The sequence below is a fragment of the Gossypium arboreum genome, chromosome 13 (assembly GCF_025698485.1).
Source record: "Gossypium arboreum isolate Shixiya-1 chromosome 13, ASM2569848v2, whole genome shotgun sequence".
NCBI classification, from domain to species: domain Eukaryota; kingdom Viridiplantae; phylum Streptophyta; class Magnoliopsida; order Malvales; family Malvaceae; genus Gossypium; species Gossypium arboreum.
Window position 1 is genome coordinate 2,744,667 of NC_069082.1, and position 26,244 is coordinate 2,770,910.

Consider the following 26,244-nt stretch of genomic DNA (forward strand, 5'->3'; position numbering starts at 1 on the left):
TTAAGATAGGCAACTCATGCCTCATCTTACAATCCAAGAAGAAAAGCTAAAAAAAATAGGCTTAGAGGCTTTTGCTAATTGACTAAGGGCAATGCCATAATTGCCTAACACAATGATGAACAAACAATGCAAATGGTGGATAGAAATTTACATCAAGTATATGAAGAGGTAGGAAGCCCCTCTCATTGTTCAAGACATCACTCATTCAATGAATCCTATCAATACAACAAAATGATACTCGTAATGAGGCAATTTGATTCCCCGAAGTTCCAATATTGCCATCATCTCCTCCTCCTCTTCCTTAATGGTACATTCCCACAAATTGCCCTTCATAGGGATATCAAATTTTTTTATAAACAAAAGTTTTAGAAGATGAGTCAACTCCTACAGAGGGGTTAGTTCTCTATCTTTTTTTTCCTCACTTTATGAGCCATGACTACCCCAAAAACCAAAAACATAACACTACAAAACCACAAAACAAAGGTAACATGATAGAAAAGCCACTATTTTAGAAAAGGTGACAACAAAATCCCAAACAAAAACAATAAAAGAAGAAAAAAAAAGAAGCAGACTTACCCAAATGGAACTCCTTCAATATATCCTAAATCTTACAAGTAAAGAAGATTTAAATGAAAATTGTTAAATAATGAAAAGTTGTATAAAAAATGAAATGACAGGGTCACAACATCTGACGCAACTCACATGCCTCTACATGAATCCTGAAGTACCTATTCAAGAAAAACTAAAACTTTTCCTAAGTACCAACCTATTCAAGAAAAACTAAAACTTTTCCTAAGTACCAAAAGTCAAGGTCAGTGTAAGGCATAACTTAGCTTTTTCTAAATCATCACAAATAAAAGAAAAATCTTATCACTTTATAACCAACCCTTTAATTAGGGAGGGAAATTGTTATACCCATACCACCTTGCCTCAACAAGAATCATCCAAGAAGACTTTACCTTGTGCAAAAGCAAATTTCCTTGAATAAATACTCTAACAAGAAAAGTTTGCCTAGGTATAAGGTCACCCAACTCAAAAGCACAGTCACCCAGGCAAGAGCTTGTCTAACTCGAAAGCCACATTACTCTTTATGACTCTACCTTTACCTTTACATAGTCAGGTGCTCAGTCGATGAGGCACATGCTACATTGCTAACCACTTTATATAGATCCCCCTCTATCTAAACAAAGGAGAACGACTTTTCTTCCCAAAGAATATTTTTCTTAATCTTAATTCCTAAATAACTTGTGGTTCTCAACACTCTTGCGTAAAATCACTCGTAACCTTCTTCTGGATAAAAAAAATAAAGTTGATTATTCTTTTAAGAAATGTGGTGATTTGTTGATATATTAGCTTAAATAATTTCTTTTCTTAACAATCTCACTATAGGTTCAAATTATATCCGCTATTTGTAAGACAATGCTTAGAATTATTCATACCCCTCCCCAACCCATAAATAAGAGGATAATGCGTTTCAGTGCACTCGAATCCACATCCTCCCCAGTCAAACTAAAACTGAATGGGCAATAATTTCTTATATAATAATCATAATTATTATAAAATAAAGAGAGATATAAAGACTAAAGAATAGAGAAAATACAGGAAGCAATAGAGATTTATTGATTAATGGTATGATTACAATACTTCATCATAGTCTCTATTTATAAAAATAACAAGTATAAAAAAAGTAGAGGTCTAATTTTAATAACTATTAGAATTTAAAGTATATCAAAACTTTATGTTGATCATGATAAACATTCACTTAATAAGATATTCATAATAATAATAATAATAATATATTCTTTATATCCAATAACATTTTAAATCTAAAATGCCACCTCTACCGTATAGAGGTCACATGTCGTTGGCAGCTGAAATGACGGCCACCTGAAAGACACCTAAGATCATACATCCGTATTATCCTAATATTTCTCTAACTGATTACCTCTTATTACCAGTATCTTCTTCCACAGACAAAATAAATAATTCAATTCAATAATGATATACGAAAGTAGAAAATCACCCCTTACCTCTTCCAAAATTTCCACGGCTCCCCTTTTTCACCGCCGTTGTTTGCTTAAAAGCTAAAGAAAAAATCCACAGCACAAACTCAATCCAAACTTTTTACTTCTTTTTTTTGTTTAATTATGATTTTTCGATTTTTAGTGCTGTGATTCTTCTTTCATGTAAGAAATATATATACATGCAGAAAAACAGAAAAGCAGAGTGAGAGATGGAGAGTTACAGCGTCGATGTGGCGGCGATAGCATACAAGCTGAAGGACACAGCCAATTGGTGGCGTGACATTAACGGTTCACGGCTCTGGCAAGATCGTATTTTTCACATTCTCGCCGCTCTTTACGGTCTCGTCGCCGCCGTTGCTCTCGTATGCTTCTCCTCCCTTTTATCTCTTTTCTTTCTCTAATTAGAGCTTAGCTTGGTTTGATTGCGTTTTAATAATTAATTAATTTTAAAAACTAACCTCCTAATGCTTTCTGCACCTTTTTAATGCGATAATAAATTTTTATTTAAGAAATCAAGTGGAATTAAGATTCTGTTTTAGTATATTTATGGTCTTAACGTTGTTGTCGTTAATTGATATTTTTAGGTTCAATTGATTCGGATTCAAATGAGAGTTCCCGAGTATGGTTGGACCACGCAGAAAGTCTTTCATTTTCTAAATTTTCTGGTGAATGGGGGTTTGTATTTATAAAATTTTGATGAAAGTTTTTTATTTTTAGTATTTTGGTTTCTGTATTTAACGCGATTTCTTCTTCTTCTTCTTCCTTTTTTTTTTTAACACAGTTCGCGCCTTAGTTTTTGTTTTCCGACGGAGTGTGCAGAATTTACATCCAGAGGTTTGGGACACCATTGCTTATTGCATTTATCTTTTGAAAATATATACTCGGACTTAAGCTGTTCATAATTTGTTGCTTGATTTTCGCATCTTTTCTAGATTGTTCAACATATCTTGCTTGACATGCCGAGTCTAGCTTTCTTCACGACATATGCACTTTTGATTTTGTTTTGGGCTGAAATTTACTACCAGGTTAGGTTATTTGAGCTTTATGAGTTGCCTCCCTGCCTCCTCCTTTCTAATTTTATGAGACTTTATCTTATACTTTGTTTATCGTAAACAGGCACGCGCTGTATCAACTGATGGATTGAGGCCTAGTTTCTTTACAATTAATGCTGTGGTTTATACTATTCAGGTGGTATTTATGTTCTATTATTTCGGTAAAGTACCCATAAGAAAGGAGAATTTGATATTGTTTTTCTCTCTGTTTGAAAGCGAGTAATGTTTGGTCCAGAACAATGATGTTATATAGTTTCACATAACTTAGTTTTTTGATTTGTCACATATTCTATCCATGTTTAGTAGCGAAGGGTTTATATAGCATTTGCAGACTTTAGAAGGTTAGAAGAATATGATATTTAATTTGCCATTAGTTGGATGAGGGATAAACCATAAAATAGGTTAGTAGGTTAGATTACGCTATTTCTTTTGTTATAACAATGCAAGGATGTTTCTAGCACTTGCAAATTTTAGTAGTAAATATGAACCCACAAAATATATCTAAGTTGTTCGGACTCTCCATTTTTCATGAAGTACCCATGACCGACATTTATGTCCGAAACACGGATATGAAGATATGACCTCCTAGGATCCTTCAAATACATAGAAAAACTTAGAAAAACTAACCATATCTATGTCGGATACATACTCGTATCTGACACTCACACCCGAGTCTAAGTAACATAGGTATATATTTTTTCTTATCTAGCAAGTTTAGTGATTCTGTCACCTTTGTAAGTGCTGTTGCATACTTAATTTCCTTTGGATCATTGCTTCTGACAAGATGTTAATAAAGTTTCTCTAACATGAGGCTGGGTGTCCTTGATTTCAGATTGCAATGTGGCTGATATTGTGGTGGAAATATATCCCAGTTTTAGTCATTCTATCTAAAATGTTCTTTGCAGGTAAGTCTTTTTGGTGTTTTTAGTAGATTTTTTGTAGTTAACTGTTGAGTAACTTTGGTGCTCTGTTGATGTACCATGATTCAGGATAATCACTTAGTTTAGATTCTTTATAAATGTTAATCCAGTTGTAATTTGTTTCGATAATGAATGAATATTTGATCCTCACTGTATATGGGCAGGTGTTTCACTGTTTGCGGCACTTGGCTTTTTACTGTATGGTGGAAGGTAACTGCATTGACATTTATTGTATTGTGTCTAATTGTTTTACTGGCATTGGAGCTAGCTTAGTGTGATAATTTGGTTTATGTTTAGGGAGCACACATTTTAAAACCTCTATATCATTTTCTTTTTATATGATTACATAAGCTTTGATATCTGGTTTGTGATTTAAAAGAGTGGTTTTTTCCCTGTTATAACAAAAGCAGGAAGGATAAAGGTGCGTTAAACATTTACGTATGATAAACAATATATCATGTTGATATCAAAAAAAGCAATATATCACTATGTTGTACTACAAAACACTCGCATCTGCATACAATGAATATAGAATATAGTAATGATCCAGCTCAATTAAAACTTTTTAATATGGATATGCTTTGATCACATGTGTGCACCTAGTTACAGACACTTAGGCTTTGCTAAACATTTATACTCATTATTAGTTTATTTAGAAATGAATACTTGGTTATGTGGCTTTTGTCAGAGAAAATTATTGATGACGACTCTTGTAATTCAATGTTGCTTGTATCATCTCCTAATTGCATTTGCCCTTGTTCATTTTCTAAGATAGCTGTTAGATCGTATTGTAAAAATACCTTGTCTATTGTGTGAGCATGGGAAAGCTATATAATAACATATCCAGTCATTGCAGGCTTTTCTTAATGTTGCAGCGGTTCCCTGTAGAGTCCAAAGGACGGCGTAAGAAGTTGCAAGAAGTATATATTTACGTTAATGCAGTTGTGGTTTTGAGTCCAACAATTTTGCCATCCATTTGCATTTTTTGATTGTTATTTCTTTTTGGATTGGGCAGGTTGGTTATGTGACAACCATATGCTTCACATGTTTCCTAGTCAGATGCATCATGGTAGACTTTTCTGGCTTTACTAACCCTTTGTATTTCTCTTGAGAAGGCTACAAGCTTGTTTTATTTTGTCTTTGTGAAACTTTTAGATGCATATAATGTTTATAGCGTTTTTGTTAAAAAACGGAAGTATTCAAGTTGAACCCTTTAGCTGCTAGTTGGTTTAGATCATTTATCTAATTGATCAATCGTTGATCATTTGTCCAAAACTTATCTAATTTGAGCTCTATTATTTTTTTGTGTAGATGTGCTTTAATGCATTTGACAAAGGTGCTGACCTTAATGTTTTGAACCATCCAATTCTAAACTTAATATATTACCTGGTAAGTTTGATGAATGGTTGTATTATGTTGCTTATTGCTAGTAAGTTAGATACTCATGTTCAAATACAGTGTGGAAGTTTCTTAACTCATCTTATTGCCATATAAAAATTAAATGATTGTTGCATGCTTCTTTTACTTAACTAGAATTCATATTTCAAGAAACTGCAAGTTTGACAAGCAATTTATAAGTCTTTGCAATCAGATTTTTACATCAAAGAAGCTTTTAAGTGCAATGATGACTATTTTTGCTGTCAAATATAAAACGGGGTTGTTTTAACATCATGTATTGTTATGACCAGAGGTTGTATCCTGGGTCAAATAGACCACCATCACCCAACTTTTATCCTCATTGCAACCTAGTCCTTGAACTTAAGGTTAAATAAATAGTTATACTGATAATTGTGAGTTACATCTGCAGCCATGTGTTAAGTTTTTTAATTTTTACTAATTAAATTAAAGAACATATACTTCTTTGCCTATTATCATAGAAAATAGATTTATCATGGTGGGTGGATTCTAAATATGATTCTTGTTTTATTTTTGAATTGTATGCTTTTTTTTTTCCTGAATGGCTTTTATTATTTTTACTTAATATTACAATCTGATGTTATCCTTGAGTGTCAATTCTTGTCCTATATATATTTCTATTGCATGTCAATCAAATGCTATTTATCTGCAACTTTAATATAAACACTAATCACATAGGCTAAGTTGGTATATACTATCTACCGAGTAGTTTCGACTTCACAAAATAACCAAATAAAACAATCTAAGTAGGATGTCAAACTTGGTTTTCTCTCAACAATCTAAGACAGAATATATCTATTGTTATAATTCCTAAGCATGGGACATGAACTTCATGCCTTGCTTATAGATATGGAAAGTGAACATTTTAAATGAATTTTGTTGGTTGGTTTGTTTTCTTTTGATGGGCAGTTGGTGGAGATATTACCTTCATCCTTAGTCCTTTTCATTTTGAGGAAGTTGCCACCAAAACGAGGTATTACCCAGTATCATCCTATACGCTGAATGATTGACAAATTATGAAGGAATTAACGATTTCAAAAACGGGTCATCGTGCAACCTGCAAAAAAAGAGAGCAGAAAACAGCAATAGGGGGAGTGGTAAAACCTGATGGTTTTTGTTGTGTTTGTACTCAACGAGCTGCTCTTAGACCCTGGATTCTAAACCTTTGGGTGTGGTCGAAGTAAGAAGGTTTGTAAATTCTGAGGGAAAGAGATTGTGGAACATATCAGTCTGTTTTGGTACCATACAACATGTAAAAGCAAAAACCCAAAAGAACCAAAAAGAAAAAAAAGAAGGGTTGAATTTTCTTAAATTTTACGGAATGTTGTTCTTAACATAGATGATTTCGTGTATCATGGTAATATTAATGTCTGGGATAAATGTTTGTTGTGAAATTTTAGACATGGATGTGTTTTGCTTCTAACATATGAATTACAAGAAGAGATGCAACATACATACCTGGCAAGACTTAAAATTGCCTGTTTGATTTGATACATGATAGCTGAAATCAATAATGCAGAGATGGAGGTAAGGGAGACTATTTTCATTGAAGGACTGGGAATGAAGTTTCAATCTTAACCCACAGCTGTCACATATATAAATGGTTGTTTAAGAAGGTTGACTTGTAGTTAGAGTAATAGAAAACCTACCATTCTCAAGTCAAGTGTCAGCCAACCTATATTCATTTTGAATGTCGGTTTTTTAGGGGAATAAAGTTTTAACAAAGAACAAAAAAATAAAATTTAAGTGCATTTGATAGAAAAAAAGACTGAGAAAGGAAAAACATTGGAATAATAAGGGAAGAGAATGTTGAACAGGATGTTTGGAATTTGCAGAAGTCGGCTATCATGTTTAGAGCCAATGTCAAACAGGATGTTGGGGTTAGTATTTGTCAGGTGCTGGGTGTTTCATTATCTCTGGATCATGATAGATATTTGGAGTTGCCTTTGTTTGTTGGTCGTAATAAGAAACAAATTTTCTCCTTTGTTCGAGATAGACTATAGTTGGAAAAATAGGTTCCTGTCAAAAGATGGCAAGGAGATTGGTTTGAAAATTGTGGCACAGTCCATGCCAGTATGTTTTATGGGTGTGTTCTTGCTGCCGCTTTCTTTGTGTGATGCCTTGGAAAAAAAAAACCTACGAATGCTTTTTTTTGAAGATCCGGGCATCCAAATCGGCAGATATTATCAGTATCTCATTTTCTTTAACAAAAGGGAAAAGAAACTCTAATCTCAGACATCATATCTCTTATATAATTATTAAACATTATATCTTTAATATGTCCTACAAAACTGTAAGAGCTTTTAGAGAAGATAAAAGGGGATGGTCCAAAACATAACGTATGCTCTTATGCTTAAAGCTCAATAAGACGCCAGCAATAAAAAGCCCATTATCATTTAAAATTTCATTTGATAAAAGAAAATCATTGGTATCCCATATTCTTGAAAGGAAAGAAAAACCTCCATCTTTCGACATTTTTTTATTCAAAGTCAACAGTTAACAACCCCACAAAATTACAGGAGTGTTTGAAGCTCATGTGGTGGCCTAGCTACCCAATCATTAGGACAATTACCCAACCTAGCATTCCTAGCTACCCAATTTGTTACCATGTTGCTTTCATACCATGTTGCTTTCAAAGTCTATAAAAGAAAAAGAAGCATGAGAAAAACACTGAATTGAGTACAGAATGTCTAGTTTAGCTGTTGAGGTATACCAACCATATATCGAATGAATTTGGTAAGATGAGATGATCTGTCACATTGTGGCAGTCAAACTTAAAGATGACTTGCGGTGAACCTAGTTTTTGTTTCCTCAAGCCATGCATATTGCATGGATAACAAGAGCTTCAATAGCCTAGATGGGTGCCACAACAACAATTTGACATCTAAACATTGAAGCTAGATTAATAAAACGGAGGAAGTATGTCTCGAGACATGATCACATCGAAGTAAAAATAACTAAAATAATCGTTTAACCCCCAAATGTTTAGAATATGATTAATGTGCATTCATTAATTTATTTATACGAATGATTTAGAATGTAAGGAAAGTATAACTGCTTGAATGCCGTGTTATATGTTATTTGTAGTTGATTTAGTTTGTGTTATTCTGACAACGTAATGAGATGTCACACATTCAAATTTGATAATCGAATCAAGTGTGAAGTGTCACAAGATATATCATTGCCAATATCAAATCCACATCGGGAAACAAGTAGTGAAGGTAAGCCATTAGCACCTAGACCGAGCATTGTAGAAATCTTATTGTGAAAAGTGCCACACAAATTTGTCATGCATTTATGGGAACCTATAAGGACTTTCTCAATAGCCTTACATTCGTTGCGACTAAACATGATCACAATAGATTGCTCTTCCAGATTCTCAAATCAAAATCATTAATGGGGGAAGACACATGGAAAGATGTCAAATCATGTACCAATCTATCTTGTCAAATCAGAATGCCTTGACTGCACCCATGCTCTAACGATCTTATTTAACTAGATCCCAAGATGGAGAGCTCAACATCGCAGAGTCCAAATATTAAGGGAAAATAGAAACCCTAGGGAGACAAGCCCGAAGTGCATCTGGATTAAAAATCATTCTCCATACTTGTTTAGTGAGGAGAGCAATGTTAAACTGTTCGAAATCCCTAAACTCCATTCCTTCAGTACTCTTCTTAGGGCGTGCAAGTGGTAAGCAATTCATTCAACTAATGCCTTATCCCTTTCATGATGAGACTCAAATTTCCATGACAACCGCTTTTAGAAGCACTTCATGTCTCATTTAAGAAAGTAGGTTCTCTCTCAATCCCTGAGCAATTCCTAATCTTTTCATATACAAAGTCCAGGGCCACTTTCTTGTTCGGACTCCATATAGACTATAACTTCAGGTATCTGGAATAATGTCTTATATCATTGACTCCGAGTATATCTCTTAAAGAACACTTGATCTAAGGTGTCATATTTTCAAAAAAAGAACCACTAACTTGTTGAGACTTACTAGTTGACGAGACATATTGTTGAAAATTTACAGTAACCTCAATATAGTAGCATAATTTTATTATTCAGCCATGCCAGATAAGGTAATCATTTGCAAAGAAGAGATGAGTTAAAGAGGGCCTAGTTGCTGATTCTAAGCCTTGGAACTTGGAGTTCAACATAGCTTTTTGAAAGAGGTTCACCTTGTCTCAAACCTCGCTAAGGGAAAAACTCATTGCCCCTTACCCCTAGTAACCATCATCAAGAACTTGACTATTGTGACACATGCTATAACTCTCTAGTTTAAAGAATCATGGAACCTTAGCTTTGTTGAGAGTCTCTCAAGAAAACCGCACTCCACTCTATTGTAGGTCTTGTTTAGATCAAGTTTAATAGCCATAGAGCCAAGTTAGTTTTTCTTATGTGGGCGACCAACATATTATCTTGAATCTACTTCCTGTAACAAAAGCTGATTAAAAAGGAGATACGTTATCCAAAAAGAAAAGCCTCTACTAATTTGCCATGATCTTTGCTATAACTTTGTAGCTAAAGTTGCAAAGACTAATAGGCCTCAAGAATCTCTTCTGGATTCTTCACGAGGGGACAAGAGCAATATTGTTGATATAATTGATTTCCTTAAACATTCTTTCCCTCTCAGGGAAAAAAGAAAAAATCCCAAATGCAGACAAATGAAATTACAATTAATATTTAAATTTTTTAAAAATATAATTAATAATTCAAAATGTCATACTTAATACCTTTTAATTTAGTGCTTTTAAATGATTAGTATTTTAATAAAATTAATCTTCATAATGAAAAATGCATACATCAAAAAATTATTTAGAAATTAAGAATATAAATTGTTTTAATATTTTTAAATTATACCAATGGATATTTAAAAAAAGTTAAACAAAATTAGTAAAGGAAACCATTGGTAAATGGTGTATATATTTTTAAATTATTTGACGAAATTTGCCTGTAAATGAGCGTCAGAAAATCATATAGTAATGTACTGACAGCAACAAAACTGTCGGTAAAAGGTTAATTAAAAATGGTGAGAACAAGTTGTCAGTATAGATGAAAAAATTGTATACCTTGACCGTTGCTATAAGTCTTTTGAATCTATGCTGACGGTTTTTATGCTTATAATGACAAATTTTTACTGATAAATAAATAATTAGTTTTCAAGTGCTCGTTAGGATACTCAATACAATAGTGGTTTTTTTTTTCTGGTAAATAGAAAACTATCTGTGACTACTAAGGATTATTAAATATCATGTTCCAAAAAGTCTTTATATATTTAAGGGGCTCTCAAAAAATAATTAATTGGTCATTATGCTACATCTGTCTTAGCGATGCAGTCCACAACTTTGTTGGCCTCTTTTTGAACATGTCTGAATTTAACTTCTCAATATTTCAAACACCATTAATGAATGCATCTAATTTCACTAACATTACTCATTGATGCTCAACCATTTCAAATGAACTCAAACTAATATAATATAGTTTTTAATAAATTTTAATATTTGATATAAATATATAACATATAAATTTAGTTTTATAATTATAAAAATCATTTTAATTAATTATAGAAAAGTAGATACATGAGTAATAAAAAATTGTAATTCATTGTGGGGAATGGGCCACCATTGGTATTTTGGGTGCTTTCCAAAATTTTCTCTTATATCTATATTGTTTCTTCCATTAAAATCTCTCCGTTTTGATGGCTATGGTTTCTCTTCTGTACTCCCATTTCTTCTTTACATATATACATCTTGTTTCTTTTTCAATTTTTCAATTCCCTCTTCAATAATGAATCCAATAGAAATCAACCCTGAGCAAGACAAAGTCCACGATGCCGATCAGAAGATTATTCCCAACGGCGGATGGAGGGCCAGTCAAGATGGAGATGTCGAGGCGGGAAAAAGTAGTGAAAACAAAGAAGATTCGGATTCCACTGAAGTTAATAAAACCCCAGATTCCGACGTTGCTAAGGAGGCTGATCATCAAATCAATTGCAATGGCCATAATAAATACATTCCGACCAGCAAGGCTCAAGTTCCTCTCCCGAAACCGGAGCCACCGAAGCCAAAAATGGAGCGTTCGCAGTCATTGTCCATCGCCGAAAGCATGCCTTTGATAGGGAAATACATAAGAGATCGGAGCAGCAGCTTTTCAGCGGCGATCATGAACCGTTTATCGTCGCTAAAAGAAGGCAGTGGCGATTTCGTGTTGAAGAACGACTCGTTAAACTTCGAGGTAACGGAGTTCAAAATCCCCGGCGTGAAAGTCATAGTAAAGCTGAAAAGCGAAGAGGAAAGGCTAGAAGAACAAATAAGTGGTCAAATAACGTTGTTCACGAAGTCCAACTGCGAACACTCGATCGCTGCTCGTCAATTCTTTAAAGAAAAAGGGCTTAGATACGTGGAAATAAACATCGATGTGTTTACCAAAAGTGGGAATGAATTGATGGAAAGAACGGGGAGTTGCGAAGTGCCTCAGATATTCTTTAACGATAGCTTGATAGGCGGATTGGCGACGCTGAAATCGTTGAGTGAGAGTGGGGAATTGCATGAGAAAATGAAGGAATTGTTGGGTCCGAAATGTCCCGAAGAAGCACCCAAAGTACCGGTTTATGGAATTAACGATGAGGAAGACAAAGAAGATGAATTGGTGGGGGTAGTGAGGTTTCTGAGACAGAGCTTGCCCATTCAGGACCGTCTGATTAAGATGAAAATGGTCAAGAGTTGCTTTGCTGGTCCTGATGTGGTGGAAGCCATTATTAACCACCTTGACTGCGGCAGAAGAAAGGTATATATATAATTTGCAGTAAACCACGACGTTCATCTAATTATACTTATGTTAATTAAAGGTCAAATTATGGTTTTAGTCCCCTATACTTAATTAGACATAATTTTATCCAATTTAACTTCATTAGTTAGTTCAAATAGTTAACTACTCTAATTTCATCTCTCTAAGTGCTTTTAAGAAAAGAGGATAAAAATCTAAACTATGCATGAATTTTGATTCAAAAGGTTTAAATTCAATATGATGCCTTGGTTAGGGTTGAAGTCCTATTATCTGAGAAAAAGCAATGATAAGGTTAACAGGTAATGATGATGGTGTAGGGCATTGCAACAGCGAAGATGATGGCCCAGAAGCACTTCATCCACCATGTCTTTGGGTTAGGAACATTTGATTAATAAAAATAGAATCACAGGAAGTTTAATCTTACATGACATTACTTTTTTTTTTTATAGGGAAAATGATTTTGAGAATGGGTACCATTATTATCGTTTCCTAGAACATGAACCATTTATAATGGGATGCTTCAACTTTAGAAGTTCAACCAACGATAATGAACCAAAACCTGCATATTTTATTGCGGATAGGCTTTCCAAGTTAATGTTTTCCATTGTGGAAATGGATGGCTATGTTTCTTACGATAGACTCCATGTCGATTATTTCCGCATCAGCAAAAGTGAAGAATTCCGCAGGTATTTTTATCAATATATAAGTTCTATTAATCATATATATTTTTACATAATATCTAAAACTATCCATAACTACTTCCTAACCTATAAATAAGAGGATAATACATTTCAGCGCACTCGAACCCACATCTTTCTACGTTGACAACAATTACTATATGAGTTAAAACTCAATCGACATTTTTCATATATTTTAATCTCTATATCTCCATATCTATAGAGAGATAATGGAGCCAGATTGAGGCAACGATTGCCCCCACATTTGCATAGCTTTTGAAAACATATGCATCTAGAACACAAATAATGCTGAGATATGTTGCAGAACACAAATTTGAGCTTTAGAAAAGATTGTCCGGAAAATAACTCAAAATCTCAAACCTTAAAAATAGACTATAAAACAAACATAAAATACAAAAAAAAAAGAAAAACAATAAATTATATTATAAGAGGATAATTTTAAGCTATGCAAAATCTATGAAATAACTTAAATTTTACTATCTCTATCCATATCAACATGTGTCAAATATTAGGACTTAACAAGAAAAATTAAAACGAACCCCATATGATAGTCTAATAGTTAGGGTGTTCACTAACTTAAGTGTGATATGAGTTTAAATCGTGCTAATCGTGTTTGTTGTTCGAGCTGTCTTGTTCTTATATTTCACCAAAAAATAAAGCAGTGTAGATTTGAGCTTCTCATTTTCACTTTTGTGGACAGTTTTAGGGTTGACATCGATTTTTTTTTTCTTTTCATTTTCCAAATTGAAATCAAACCAATGAATATAAGATACCGATTATTATTAAACTCTACTAAATCGGTTCGGTTCGGGTTTCTATATTATTTTTGAGCTTTGAGCCTTTGGGTTTTATTTAGACAAAATTATCTTTTCTTTATGTTTCTTAAACACTATTTGACAATTTTAATTTCTTTTCAATTATACATAAAATCTGAATTAATATATTTATTTAAAAATAGTTTGTAAAATCTATAATTATAAATGTTTGTTAAAATATAATTTAACCTTAAATTGATCATTCTCCATCTTTACGGAATATAATCAAATGTTAAATTATTTATATTTTACAACTCTTAATATATAATGACAATAAAAAAAAACCCTAACTTGAAATTGTTAATAGTAGAAAAAGAACATAGTATATAATAGATTAAAAGAGACGAACTTAAATTCTTGAAAGTTTTAACAACAATAATAAATAAGATTTATTTTATTTAATTATAAAAATATATAAAAATATAATAAAAGCTATATATAAAATTTAGGAGTAATGAGTTTTGTTTTGGATTTTAAATGAATTTATATATTGACTTTATCTGTTCAAAAATTGGATTTTTAAATAATATTTTTAGACTTATCTAATGAAATAAACCTAATCCAAACCGAATTATAAAAAAGTCGAACCAAATCGAATTGGGTTGGATTTGATTTCGAGTTTTGTTTTCTGAGACAAAATTTAAGACAGACAAGGTAAAGTTAATGAATGCATAAAGGAAAGGAGTTAAATGGGGTATTGATATATGGAAGCAGGTATATAAAATTGACTCGGGATCTGCAAAGGATAAATCTTCAATTATTCACACCAAATGAGAGGCTAGCCTTCTTCTTGAACCTATACAATGCAATGGTGATCCATGCTGTGATCAGCATCGGCCATCCCGAAGGAATACTTGATAATAAAGCCTTTTTCTTGGATTTCCAGTACGTCATTGGAGGCTACCCTCATTCCCTCAGCATCATTGAGAATGGCATCCTCAGAAACAACCGAAAATCCCCTTTTTCTTTGACCAAACCCTTTAGTAAAGAGGACCGCCGTTTACATGTATGTATACCCCCTGTTTCCCTTTTTCTTTTTTCTTTTACATAATGTTCGACTTTTTTGAATGCATTGTTTTTCATAATAAATGATGGCAGCTGGTTCCTATGAGAGTGAATCCATTGATTCATTTCGGATTATGCAAAGGAACAAGATCAAGCCCCAAGCTTAGGTTTTTCACTGCTCACAACGTGGAAGATGAGCTCATATCTGCAGCCAAGGACTACTTTCAGAGTGAAGGGATAAAAATTGATAGGGAACTTAGAACTGTTTATTTAACTCGGATCATCAAGTGGTAAGGTTTTTGTTTTTAGATGGAGTGGGATGGTGACATCTCTGAGATTAAAGCAACACATAACGTTGGCATTTTCTCTAACAGGTTTAGCCAAGATTTTGGAGGACAAGAGAAGGAAATCTTGGAGTGGGTCCTGAATTACTTGGAAGGAAGGAACGCCAAGCTTTTGAAGACTATGTTGGGTGATGGAGACCCTATTACCATTGTGTATCAGGATTATGATTGGTCTGGTAATTTGTGACTCACTGCCCCTGCTTTTTAATACGGGCAATCGTTTCATGCTATTTTTTCTGATGGCAGAAGATTTGGGATGAAATCATTTAACCAAAATAGGTTTATATTGATTAAGAAAAAATACAGGAAGAAGCTGCATTTAGCATAGAGGTTTTTATTTAGTTATTTATTTATTCACATTATAAAATATTGTTTTAAAAAAAAAAAATTGTAATGGGAAATAAAAAAAAGAGAGATGGTTGTTGTCATGCATATGCTATATTTTTTTACTGGTTAATGTAATTATTCTTTAATAGATGACCTTTAAATTTTGAAGTTCAACATTTGTAAAGTTCATGCTATTCAAATCTCAGCATTTATATCTGAAGGCAATTCCTTTATAATTTCAAATATTACAAAAATTGAAAATCATCCTAACTCAGTGAGTTGAAATTGATCAAGCATTTAAAATTGGTCTAATACTGAAACAAAAGAAGATGGCAGAATACAAGCAATTGCATAATTCAAAAGCACCAAATAAGGATCCACCCCTAGGTGTTTTGCAAGTTACAAATTATACACATGAATAAGCTTCAATGCAAAATTCATCTAAACCAGTTAGAGATCTGTTTTTCCTTCCTGGAGCAAGGAGATTGATAAGTGGTCTGCAATTATTATGCGGTGCTTGAATTTGATATCTGGAGGGTAAGCATTTTCAGGTTCCAAAAAATGGGGGGATCTCCACAAATCTTCCATGGTGGCACCCAATGTTGTGATGAGTATTTGTGTTTACACAAGAGACAGCATCCTAACAGCTCCTGATGGCATTTACACTCGATTTCTATTTCTTTCTTTTGGTAATTACACAAACCAGATATATCCAATCTCGATCTCGACAATCCCATATCAGCACCTCGGTTCCTGCTTGAGATGGATCCCGCTTGGCGAGCCAAAAATCATTGTCTGGGTACACAAGGAGAAACAAAACAAGGTAAAACAAGTATGCTCCAGAGTGATCAAGTGGATCAATACAAGTAACCATTGCTTATTTGCTTAAAACATTTGCAGGGTCACCTATTGCCTTGGGGGCTACTAATTTCCTGCCACTAAATCGACATTAGTCGGTAGTATAACATTACAAGGGATTGACCTCGAGGCGTAAAATTCAATCGTTCTCCCCTCTCCATCTCAGGGGCAGTAGAAATTTCATGATAAAGTCAAGTGCTCAGTTTATGTGACCTAACGTCAAGCTAAGATGACTGCATGCTGACCTGTAAGTCAGCTGTAAGTCATCAACGGTGTGAAAGGAGAATAGACATCAACAAGCAGTCGAGCAGCTGTAAGATGACTACATGACTAAATGCAAATTGGTGAAGCTGAATAATGAGAACAGAGTGTAAGACCAAAAAGAGCGAAAAATTCAGATCAACCCGGAAAGTTTACATTCCCAACCAGCATAAAGAAGGCTTTGCATGAAACCTCAATTAGATAAATATAACGACAGATTCCATAAATTGAACAAATTTTTAGCTTATGGTGGTGTCTACGACTCCACTTTTTTGGCCATCCACCCCAGCACATGCAAACTGAATCAGTTTAAATGACAACCCACCTGAGGCAAGACATTAGTTGCTCCAGGCAAGAGGCCATTTGCTAAATCCTCATTAACAGATACAGGCAATGGTGGCATATGGCTCATTAATCCTGGCATCTCTCTCATGCTGCAAAAAGTCACAGTGAAGTTAATAACCCGGACAGGTGCACAAGGGTTAAACCAAGGAATAATCAAAAATGCTAGTTTGAGGGTATTAATCACCAACAGATAATTACTAAGAAAATCCACATACTCATTTAGCATGGCGGTAATATTGTTCCTTGCGTGACAAAAGAGGTCAATGTTATCCTGTAACTGTTTAAAAAGCTTTACTTAATAAGCCAGCCTCAAAAGACTGCTAAGAAGAATCATATATATATATAATATGAGGCAATCAAAAACAAAATTTAACGAGCACTTTGAAAAAGAAAAATAAATGGACCCGTGACCTCCTTTGAAGGACAAGGCCCACTTAAAAACCAATACACAATGTGTAGCATGGATGAAGAAATACATCCTTTTTTTTTTTGGTCAAATAGAGATTAAGCCAGTTGAAGTGAAGGAGCATGGAATAATAAAAGTACACCTACAGACATATGGGCCAGATTGTTGCCATGTTCTATAATGAAGAACTGGATTGGTTGAAATCACAGATATCTCATATGCCACCTTGTATCAGTTTGCAAATGAACCTAAAATTTTGGACAATGATGATAGATCTGAAATGTTTGTTCTTCTTAGTTTCATCAGTGATAGATATTTTTCCTACTCTCACTCTAATGCCATTAACGTTCATCAATTAAAGGAATGAGTATCACCTCAGTTAACCTCTTGAACTTTACAGCAAAAACTAGCATAACTTTCAGATTAAACTTTAAAAAGTAGCACACAAACAATAAGGCACCAACTTCATGTCAATTAAAACTTATTGTTTGCTGCATGATTGCATATTATCAATCAAAGAAATGCTGAGAACTAGGAAATGACACACTCACCTTGTATTGAGAAAGATTGGATGTGATTTGACTAAAAGTTTGAGCATTTTGCTTCAAAAGATGCATAGTTGTACCACATATTCCTAAAAAACACACAACAGTTAGATTTACATTAAACAATACCTTTAACTGCAAGCCAGTATAAGGGAGTCACATTATCCAAAAGATGCATTGTTGTTAAGTGCCACAGGTGTTTAGGCTGCTAATATTTCACAGATATTCACTGATTCTGCGTTCAGCAACTTGACAATTATAACTAATGCATTGCTGTTAACCTTCCAAAGCTTATTTTCTTGAAACTGGTTTTATTTTGGAAGATTACACAAAATATTTTCCTACATTCCTTGAGATAATAAAAATGGGAGATCCAGAAAAATACTGGTAGGAAGATACTAATTAAAAGCAGCCACAACCAGAAGAAAGATATTGATACTTCTAGGTGTAGGCATAAAATACAAACCTTCAGAAGGCGTTCTTCCATTCTGATCCAGATGACGCATCATGAGAGGATATGCAGCCATGGTTGGTGGCAGAGATGAAGGCATAGTCATCTTAGAAGATGATTCCACCAGCTTATCCTGAAGAAGTATGATCTTTAGAATATGGGTTCCTCAATCAAATTACATCCCAAATAAAATGGTTGATTCAGGAAACGAAGACAGGAAACCCAGTCATGGCATTCAACTTAACAAATTGAGATACAGCACATTTACTTGCTGTTAAATTTTACTCATAATTAACAGTTTTCTTTGTGATTTAACATGAAAGAAAGAAAGCAATTCCAAGAAGACCATAAAAGCCTCAGAGCCAGAGGTGTAAAGAGTATCATTATGCTGTCAGAACATTTGAAAAGTATAAAATATGAATTAGAAATTTCTAATTCAAAAATAATTTCTATAGTTAATTTCTGTACTACAGTGGTGTTGCATTATAGTAATCGGCATCTCTCATTTTGGAAAGGTCAAACTTGTAATGTGAACCAAGATAAGTCTTTTTCTTTTCACTTAAAAATAGTATCTTCTTTTTTCTCTTAAGTTTTAGGTATCATATTTGGAATGTTTCTCTAATTGATATATTTTTCTTCTACCATGCATCAATCCTGGACTATTGCTGCACTTATTTTCTTTCTTTCAATCCTAAAAAGCACTGTTTAAACATGTATAAAATATTAATCAGACTTCGACCTAATAAACAAAGAACTTATCACAAGGGTAGTTCCGTGAACCCCAAACAAAATCCCTACCTTAAATCTATACTTCATCCCAACATCTCCTCTGCTTTTTCCATGAGAAAAGTAGAGAAATTCTACAAATCAGGATTTACATAAACTTTTGAAAAATGAAAGAAAGAAAATTGTTGTTCCTTGCCAAATTCAAACCTCAAATTTTATGTTCCAAATTAACATGCCATGACTAGTTAACTAATGGTAATAAACATATAGATAATCATATCCATTAATAAATCTAATATTATGGATAATAATTATAAGATAATCCCAAACAAATAATATAAAAAATACCAAAACATAAATAGAAGAGTAGAATAGTAAATCTGCAATCTCATGGAGCATGTGTTTTTCTCTAGAAATTTAACTAACATGCTTAAAATCATTAGGGGAAAGAGATATAAGAAATCAATATTATCTGTTGCGTGAAATTACAAAAATTCGTCAGCATACCTTCCTGTTGTTTACCTTCTTTCCCGCATTATGTTCCTCAGGTTTTCTACGCTTTCTCTGCCAATTTCCAAAAAGTACCTTTATCTTTTAAAAGAGATGAATATATCAAATATGCATATATAACATATTATAAATACAAATAATAAGACCAAATTAACATATTGATAGATTCCACTTGCTCTAGTCAATGCCAATGGTAAATTATGTTTCTTGACAGCATAGTCATACAAATAATAAGACCAAATTAACATATTGATAGATTCCACTTGCTCTAGTCAATGCCAATGGTAAATTATGTTTCTTGACAGCATAGTCTAACCAGGCCAGACAAAACCGTGATAAGCCAAAAGGGGGCTAGCAGCCTCTTCAAAATGGGAGTTAACTTCTGTAGCTTTTTGCTACCATTTCAGTCGAGGGCAATCGCTAACACATTAGTTAACAACTTGCTTAATAAATAATTTTGGCCTACTTGGGAATCAGTCAAAATAGAAGTAAGAAAGAAGGCATTTTGATCAACAAAATTAGCATAGATAATTTTGGGTTTAGGGTTTATGAAGTCAAATATTCAAAACATCTCCAAATGCAACAAATTGCAATGCATTAAGAACAAGATAATTCATTAAGGACATGCATTTTGGTTCATCTTCTTTTTAGTACTGATAATCTATAACAAGTTTTGTCAACGGAACATCTCCGTCATATCAAAACTAATAATCTTACAAATCATATGCAGACAAAGAATGAGACCTTAAATCATATGATACAAAACAATAAAAAACAGTACAAACGATGGTAGAAATGTATCATTAAGAAAAGAAAGGAGCTTACTTGCATCCACCTACACCTCAGTGCAACATCACGTACAGTTTTCTCAGGCAAGCTAGCTGCAATCTTTATGTACTTCAAAATATTTGGTTCCTCTTTATATCTATATACATGTACATTGAAAAACAAAAATTAGCGCCTAATCTTCATCTCAAAAGCAAGACATGCCTAATTAGTACCTCCTTGGAAACAGTTCTATCATTAAAAAAAATCAAAAATCAAATACAAAAAACACACGGCAATCCTACTAACATAATAAGGGATCTTTTACTTAACATAAAACATGACAAATTCAACTACACTACTTATTTTAATAGTGCAGAATTATAACACTTGCACTTACTTTTCAAGGCCATCCTCCAATATATACTGTTCATCAACAGACCACTCCACCGCCAACCCTGTATCATGATTGAGCCCTGCAACAGAGTCGACAAGGAAGGAAGATCCAGAAGAGTTTCCCGGTTGTAATAGGGCAGGGGAGGATGTAATAATACTGGAATTCCGAGGCAAGAACATAGGCGGCGGTGCAAAGTAACCACCCATCGGAATCATCTCAGAACTACTACTAATAGCAGTAGTAGTAGTTGATTGGAAAGATACGGCCGGTCGGTTCATAATAGAAGCTAAATCATCCACATGATGAAACCCAGTGTTCGATTCTGTGGTCAAATTTTCCGTTTCTTTCTTTTTCCCACCTATCTCACTCAAATTTTGGCTTTATCAAAAACCCAAACCAAATTCAAATATGAAAATAGAAATTGCTCCTCGCATCATCACACACTGTAGCTTGTGTCAAACTTGTTTGTTCTGTAACTTGTATAACTTTATTGTTCATTTCAGCTCAACAAAGACCCAACGGTTGAATCACTCGCATACAATGACAAATTGCCGAAAAGGAAAAGAAAAATGTCATATCAATATCGAAAACTCAACCCCCCAAATCGAATCCTAGAAACAAAAAAAAATCCCATCAATTTGAATAAAAAAGAATCTAAGGTCAAAAGACGACACGAAGAAGGGGGGAAAAAAGACAGATAGAGATGGATGAATGAATGAAGAAGAGGGAGAAGTTACCTTTTTGTGGGCAACTTTCCGACGAAACCCTAATCGGTTATGCGTTTTACTTTCTCACTACAAGCTAAAAGCTTTGCTACTGTTACTTTGTTTTATATATAATTTTGGGGAATGGGGTTCTTTGCTTTAGTTTACTATCTCCATTTTTGTTGCTGGAGAGACAAGAGATTAGCTTAACACCTCTTCATCCAATAGAAAGTGAATCTTTGCAAAGCAATGAACGAAAATAAAGAAAAAAGTTTGGGGTTTTTTTTTCTTTTTTAATTTTTGTAAAGTGAAATTTGATTATTAGTATAAATATGTGCATAATTGAAATTTGCAGATCTTGGAATTCAGCAACAGTGCGAATCCCCATAAGCATTTGATGCCAATTATTGTGGACTCTCCACCTTTCCTTTTTGCTTACCTTTTTTATTCCTTTTATTTTTTTATATGTTGTCTTCTTTTAACTGGGACTCCCTTTTTTCCTCTCCTTCTGTTTTTATTCATTTGATTATAGACTACCAGATTTTCCATGGAAAAGAAAAAGCAAGCACCTTTGATTCATTTTCAGATTTATATTTTCATATCGTAGAACAGAAGCATAATTTTTTTATGAAAGGGTCTTGTTTAATGTATTTTTAAGGATTCAGTCACTTATTATTTAGATAAATTATCAAAATAGTTACTTTTATTTATTTTAAATTACATTTTAATTATTTATATTTGAAATATTTTGTTTTAATCACATGTTAAATCAATCCATTATCATTTAGTAACATGTGACGTGACACGTTAAATCAATATTTCAAATAAAAATTTTAAGTTAATTTATATAATTAGTCTTCATATTTTTTCGTTTTGAATAATTTAATTTAATATGATCATAAAATTAACAAAAATTAGTGATATCAAATTAATTGACAGAATTAATAATAATAATAAAACTTATAAATACAAAACAACACTGTATATAGAATTTGACCCAACAGAAACTCATAATTCTATTAAGAAAGCTCTTTACATACTTTTAAAGTTAATTAATAGTTTTATATTTTATATTTTATTATTTATGTATTTAATTAAAATTTTATTCCGATAAAAAATTAAAATATTATTTTATATATTAAAATTATCTATACTATTAATAAAATTCTTGATTATAAGTCAACTCAACATCATCTTGATTAACGAAATTATAAAATGTTTTTCATAATTAAAATAAATTACGTTATTTAAATATATTATGTCTTAATTTAAAACTAAACCAAAATTTTATTTTAATATAATTTATTCATTTCATTCCTTGATTAAATTGAATTAAATCCTTACTTAATATTGTAAACTTTTTTATTAATCATAAATATTAAAAAATATTTATTTATATAAATTAAATATTTATTCGACTATTTAAATCGTGTTAGTTTAAATTAATAATTCTTTTTGTATAAATTACAAGAAGAGTACAAAGTCCAAACAAAGAACGCGATTAGCGTAACTTGAACCTAAGTCACACCTAAGATAATAAATACCTGACCATCAAACCAACATACGGATTCAGTTCAAATTAATAAGTTAAAAATTAGTAAAATTATTTTTATTGAAAAGAGACAGTTTCCATAAATTAGTCATAATGGATTTAATCATTGATAAAAGAAGTTGGAAAGAATGCTATATTTGGTTAGTGGATAAACATTATTATACATAGAATGGGAAGCTGTACTATGGAAATAGGCAAAAAGAATCATGATTACTTGAAAAAGGTTTTAATGATTTCAATTTGAAACTTGTAAATTGAAGGCCAATTTTGAGAGAGGGGCTAAAATAAATGTGTGAGAAATCCAAATAAATGGATATTTCATTCAAAGGCCCAAAACTCATACTTGGCCCAACAGCCAACAATGATATTGTTATCAACTTCAAGATTATAGGAATATTAACTTATAAGTTTTATTTAATATATTAATTTTAAATATATTTTCAGAAACCAATTGAGCCTAAAACATTTTTAATTCAAACTTCTATAACCATTTATTTACTTTATTTATTTTTTAAAAATAAATTTTGTGTTTTAAGTTTAAATTTCATTATAATATTATTTTATTAAAAATATGAAAAGAAAAAAATATGTCTGTATTAATATTTATTACTTTGGATATATAAAAAGTGTATTTTAATATTTTTCCAACTAAATTGATATCTTAAATTTGACCACTAAATTTTGATTTATTCAATTTTGAATTAAAATTAATTGAATACAAAAGTTAATCAAAATATTATAAATATTTTATTTTAATATTTAAAAATAATAAATTCATTAATTTTTGATACAATATTGTGAGTGGAGATGAAGTTAACATAATTGAAACCTGTGTTAAACGAATGTTTTATAAGAATTTTACTAATCACTCTATACAAGTTAAGATAATAATAAATTAATTAATATAATATTAATAATTAATAAAATAAATTATTTATAAAAAATCATTTTAATTTTGATATATATATATTATTTTTCAAGTCTTTCTTTCATTAAATACAAATTCTAAATTCAAATTTTTTGTATTTTATGAATTAAGTATTGTTCAATATTAAAATGAAATATTTGATATAATATTTTTCTTGTTAATTTTTTTCAAGTCATAAAAATCAATATTGAGAGGTAAAATTTAAAAAAAAAGTTGATGGTAAAATTTAATCACATAAAAGTTTAGTGGTAAATATACGAATGATTCCACAAGGTTGACTTTAAAAATTGTAAAGTTATTTGTATTTTACTTCAAAATTAATTTAGTATTTTAGTATTATGTTTATATATTGCAATTAACTTATGCTAGTATCATCCCCAAAATAAGGTTTTTATGCACTAATATCATGTCATCAATTTAAAAAAAATTATTATACACTAATTAATATCAAATATCTTCTTCATCTATATATATATATATATAAAGCAAATGTAATTATCATTATCGATTGATGTGTTAATACATCATCAATAAAGCAAATATAAGTATGAGTATAAAATTGATAAATTGAAATATCTCACTAATGTAATTATACATCATCATTAAAATTGTAAATAATTCTAATTAAAATGATAAAAAATTATATTTAAAACTTAATTATAAAGATGAGACTCACTTTAAATATAACTAAAAATGAAACATTTGGGAACTCAAAAAATTAACATAGAATTCAATGTATCCATATATATATATATATATATGATACTAAGCAATGCCTTTTGCAAGTTTGAATCTGATTTCTTGGTCTTGTTCTACAACAGGAATTTTCTCTATTAAAGCGCGTGCTGGATGTTGAAGGAGAGGTTTTGGAATCCCAAGGATGTAATTTGGAACATAGTTTGGAAGTATCATTTGGAGTTAAGCATTTCATTTGGATTGTTATGAAATAGAGACTCTTAACCAACGTTGAGAGAGTTTAAAGGAGGATTGGTCATGATGAATCTTGTCCTCTTTGTGGATATGGTTATGAAGATGCATTACATGTGCTTAGAGATTGTTCGGTTGAGAAGGATGTTTGGTACCAAGTTATCCACTAAGCCAACAAGATGTTTTCTTTTCTAACAATTTAATAGATTGGTTGACCTTGAATTTACATGTTCACTCAAATCTTAACACGATGGATCCAAATTGAGCTTATTTATTTGGGTTATTAGTGTGGCGCATTTGTAAAAATAGAATTCTTTTTATTTTTCAAGGTATATCCATGAATCCGAATGAGATTATTAAGGTCTCATATAGCTGAGCCAATCAATATACTTTAGTACACAAGTTTGTGAGCAATCGCTAATAGGTATGTGTTTTTTTTCTTAATTCTAATGGTGTTGTTTAGATGAATATCGGTCTATCTACTGTAGGAAGTGTGGTTCGAGATGGAATGGGGAATTGAATATTGGGATATAATTGATTTTTGGAGAAGTGCTCGGTCTTTGTTGCCAAGTTAGGGTATCCTGAATGGTTTAATCCTACCTCAGGAGCAAGATCATGATAGGGTCTTCACTCAATCTGATAATCTTGAGGTAGTCAAAGTTATTTGTAATCATCAGTAGACTAGAGTAAGTATATCACTAGTCAGGAAAATCCAACTTGTTAATGATATTTTTTTAAACAAGTTAAAAAAAAAAGTTTAAAAGGAACTTACAAAATAAAATTAATGTTAAAATGTTCAACTATAATATTTATTTAAAGTATTAATAATTTCTAAAACTTCAAAAAAAAGTTTATTGTTTATAAATGTAAAGTTGTCACATAAAAAATTGTTGTATAGAATTTTAATATTTAATTTTATTACACTTTAAATTTTTATTATTGCTTAAAAAATTTAAAAATTTCATGGTGCTTGAAGTAAATAAATTTTAGTTAAAATGTTTATGGATGATAATAATATTATGTATGACGATAAAAAAGGTAATATTTTTTTTACAAAATAATATGAATTAATTTAAAATTTATTATTAATAAATATAGTATTATTTCCTTTAAGTGAAATAAAATATAAATATTATTATTTCCTTGAATAATCGTATAAATATTTTATTATTTTCTAGCTATCATTTTTCTACCTATATAATTTTTTTCCTTTCAAGTTAACAAAATATTGAAATGAAATTACCATGAAAAATTAAGATAAAACATTATAATTACTAAAAATATAAAAGGAAAATTAATAAGGCATAAATGAATTTATTTGATCATGCACAAACAATTAAAATATAATAATAAATTTTAAAATTATATTATTTTTCAAAATATTATAATTACACCTAATAGAGAAATGTCTCTTTTAATCCCTCAAAACTCCAAAAGTTGTTGAAAATATTATATAGGTAGATTCTTGAAGTATAATAGGCA

General features: G+C 31.6%; 3 protein-coding genes and 1 long non-coding RNA gene across 8 annotated transcripts; 2 read left to right on the top strand and 2 right to left on the bottom strand.

Annotated features, from left to right (window-relative positions):
* The first annotated feature begins 1,820 nt into the window (after positions 1–1,820).
* LOC108464070 (tobamovirus multiplication protein 3) lies at positions 1,821–6,835 on the top strand. The gene is made up of 11 exons (XM_017764153.2): positions 1,821–2,386; positions 2,609–2,699; positions 2,806–2,858; positions 2,957–3,049; positions 3,141–3,212; positions 3,909–3,981; positions 4,161–4,206; positions 4,853–4,916; positions 5,012–5,065; positions 5,308–5,385; positions 6,322–6,835. Exons 1-11 carry the CDS (start codon positions 2,234–2,236, stop codon positions 6,412–6,414), a joined length of 870 nt encoding a protein of 289 aa, XP_017619642.1. The 5' UTR covers positions 1,821–2,233; the 3' UTR covers positions 6,415–6,835.
* Positions 3,528–7,011, bottom strand: LOC108464071 (uncharacterized). 3 transcript variants are annotated; one of them, XR_008277125.1, is made up of 4 exons: positions 6,871–7,011; positions 6,517–6,611; positions 4,797–6,410; positions 3,528–4,388 (listed from the first exon to the last, which is right to left on the bottom strand). It is a non-coding gene; the product is annotated as an uncharacterized LOC108464071 (long non-coding RNA). The 3 variants fall into 3 exon arrangements; XR_008277126.1 differs by having other exon boundaries at positions 4,304–4,878; positions 6,338–6,410; XR_008277124.1 differs by lacking the exon at positions 3,528–4,388 and having other exon boundaries at positions 4,430–6,410.
* Positions 7,012–11,024: 4,013 nt separating this feature from the next.
* LOC108462388 (uncharacterized) lies at positions 11,025–15,535 on the top strand. The gene is made up of 6 exons (XM_017762338.2): positions 11,025–12,198; positions 12,516–12,571; positions 12,648–12,884; positions 14,426–14,717; positions 14,810–15,006; positions 15,091–15,535. The coding sequence occupies exons 1-6, from the start codon at positions 11,026–11,028 to the stop codon at positions 15,245–15,247; spliced, it is 2,112 nt and encodes a 703-aa protein (XP_017617827.2). The 5' UTR covers position 11,025; the 3' UTR covers positions 15,248–15,535.
* Positions 15,536–15,595: 60 nt separating this feature from the next.
* On the bottom strand, positions 15,596–21,952 carry LOC108464187 (uncharacterized). Of its 3 annotated transcripts, none has more exons than XM_017764336.2 (9): positions 21,389–21,949; positions 20,655–21,262; positions 20,315–20,414; positions 19,487–19,570; positions 18,269–18,386; positions 17,809–17,891; positions 17,067–17,128; positions 16,832–16,940; positions 15,596–16,182 (listed from the first exon to the last, which is right to left on the bottom strand). In XM_017764336.2, exons 2-9 carry the CDS (start codon positions 20,927–20,929, stop codon positions 16,126–16,128), a joined length of 888 nt encoding a protein of 295 aa, XP_017619825.1. In that variant the 5' UTR covers positions 20,930–21,262; positions 21,389–21,949; the 3' UTR covers positions 15,596–16,125. The 3 variants fall into 3 exon arrangements, with proteins under 3 accessions (XP_017619825.1, XP_017619826.1, XP_052880077.1); XM_017764337.2 differs by having other exon boundaries at positions 19,487–19,543; positions 21,389–21,947; XM_053024117.1 differs by lacking the exons at positions 15,596–16,182; positions 17,067–17,128 and having other exon boundaries at positions 16,846–16,940; positions 21,389–21,952.
* Between the last annotated feature and the right edge of the window lie 4,292 nt (positions 21,953–26,244).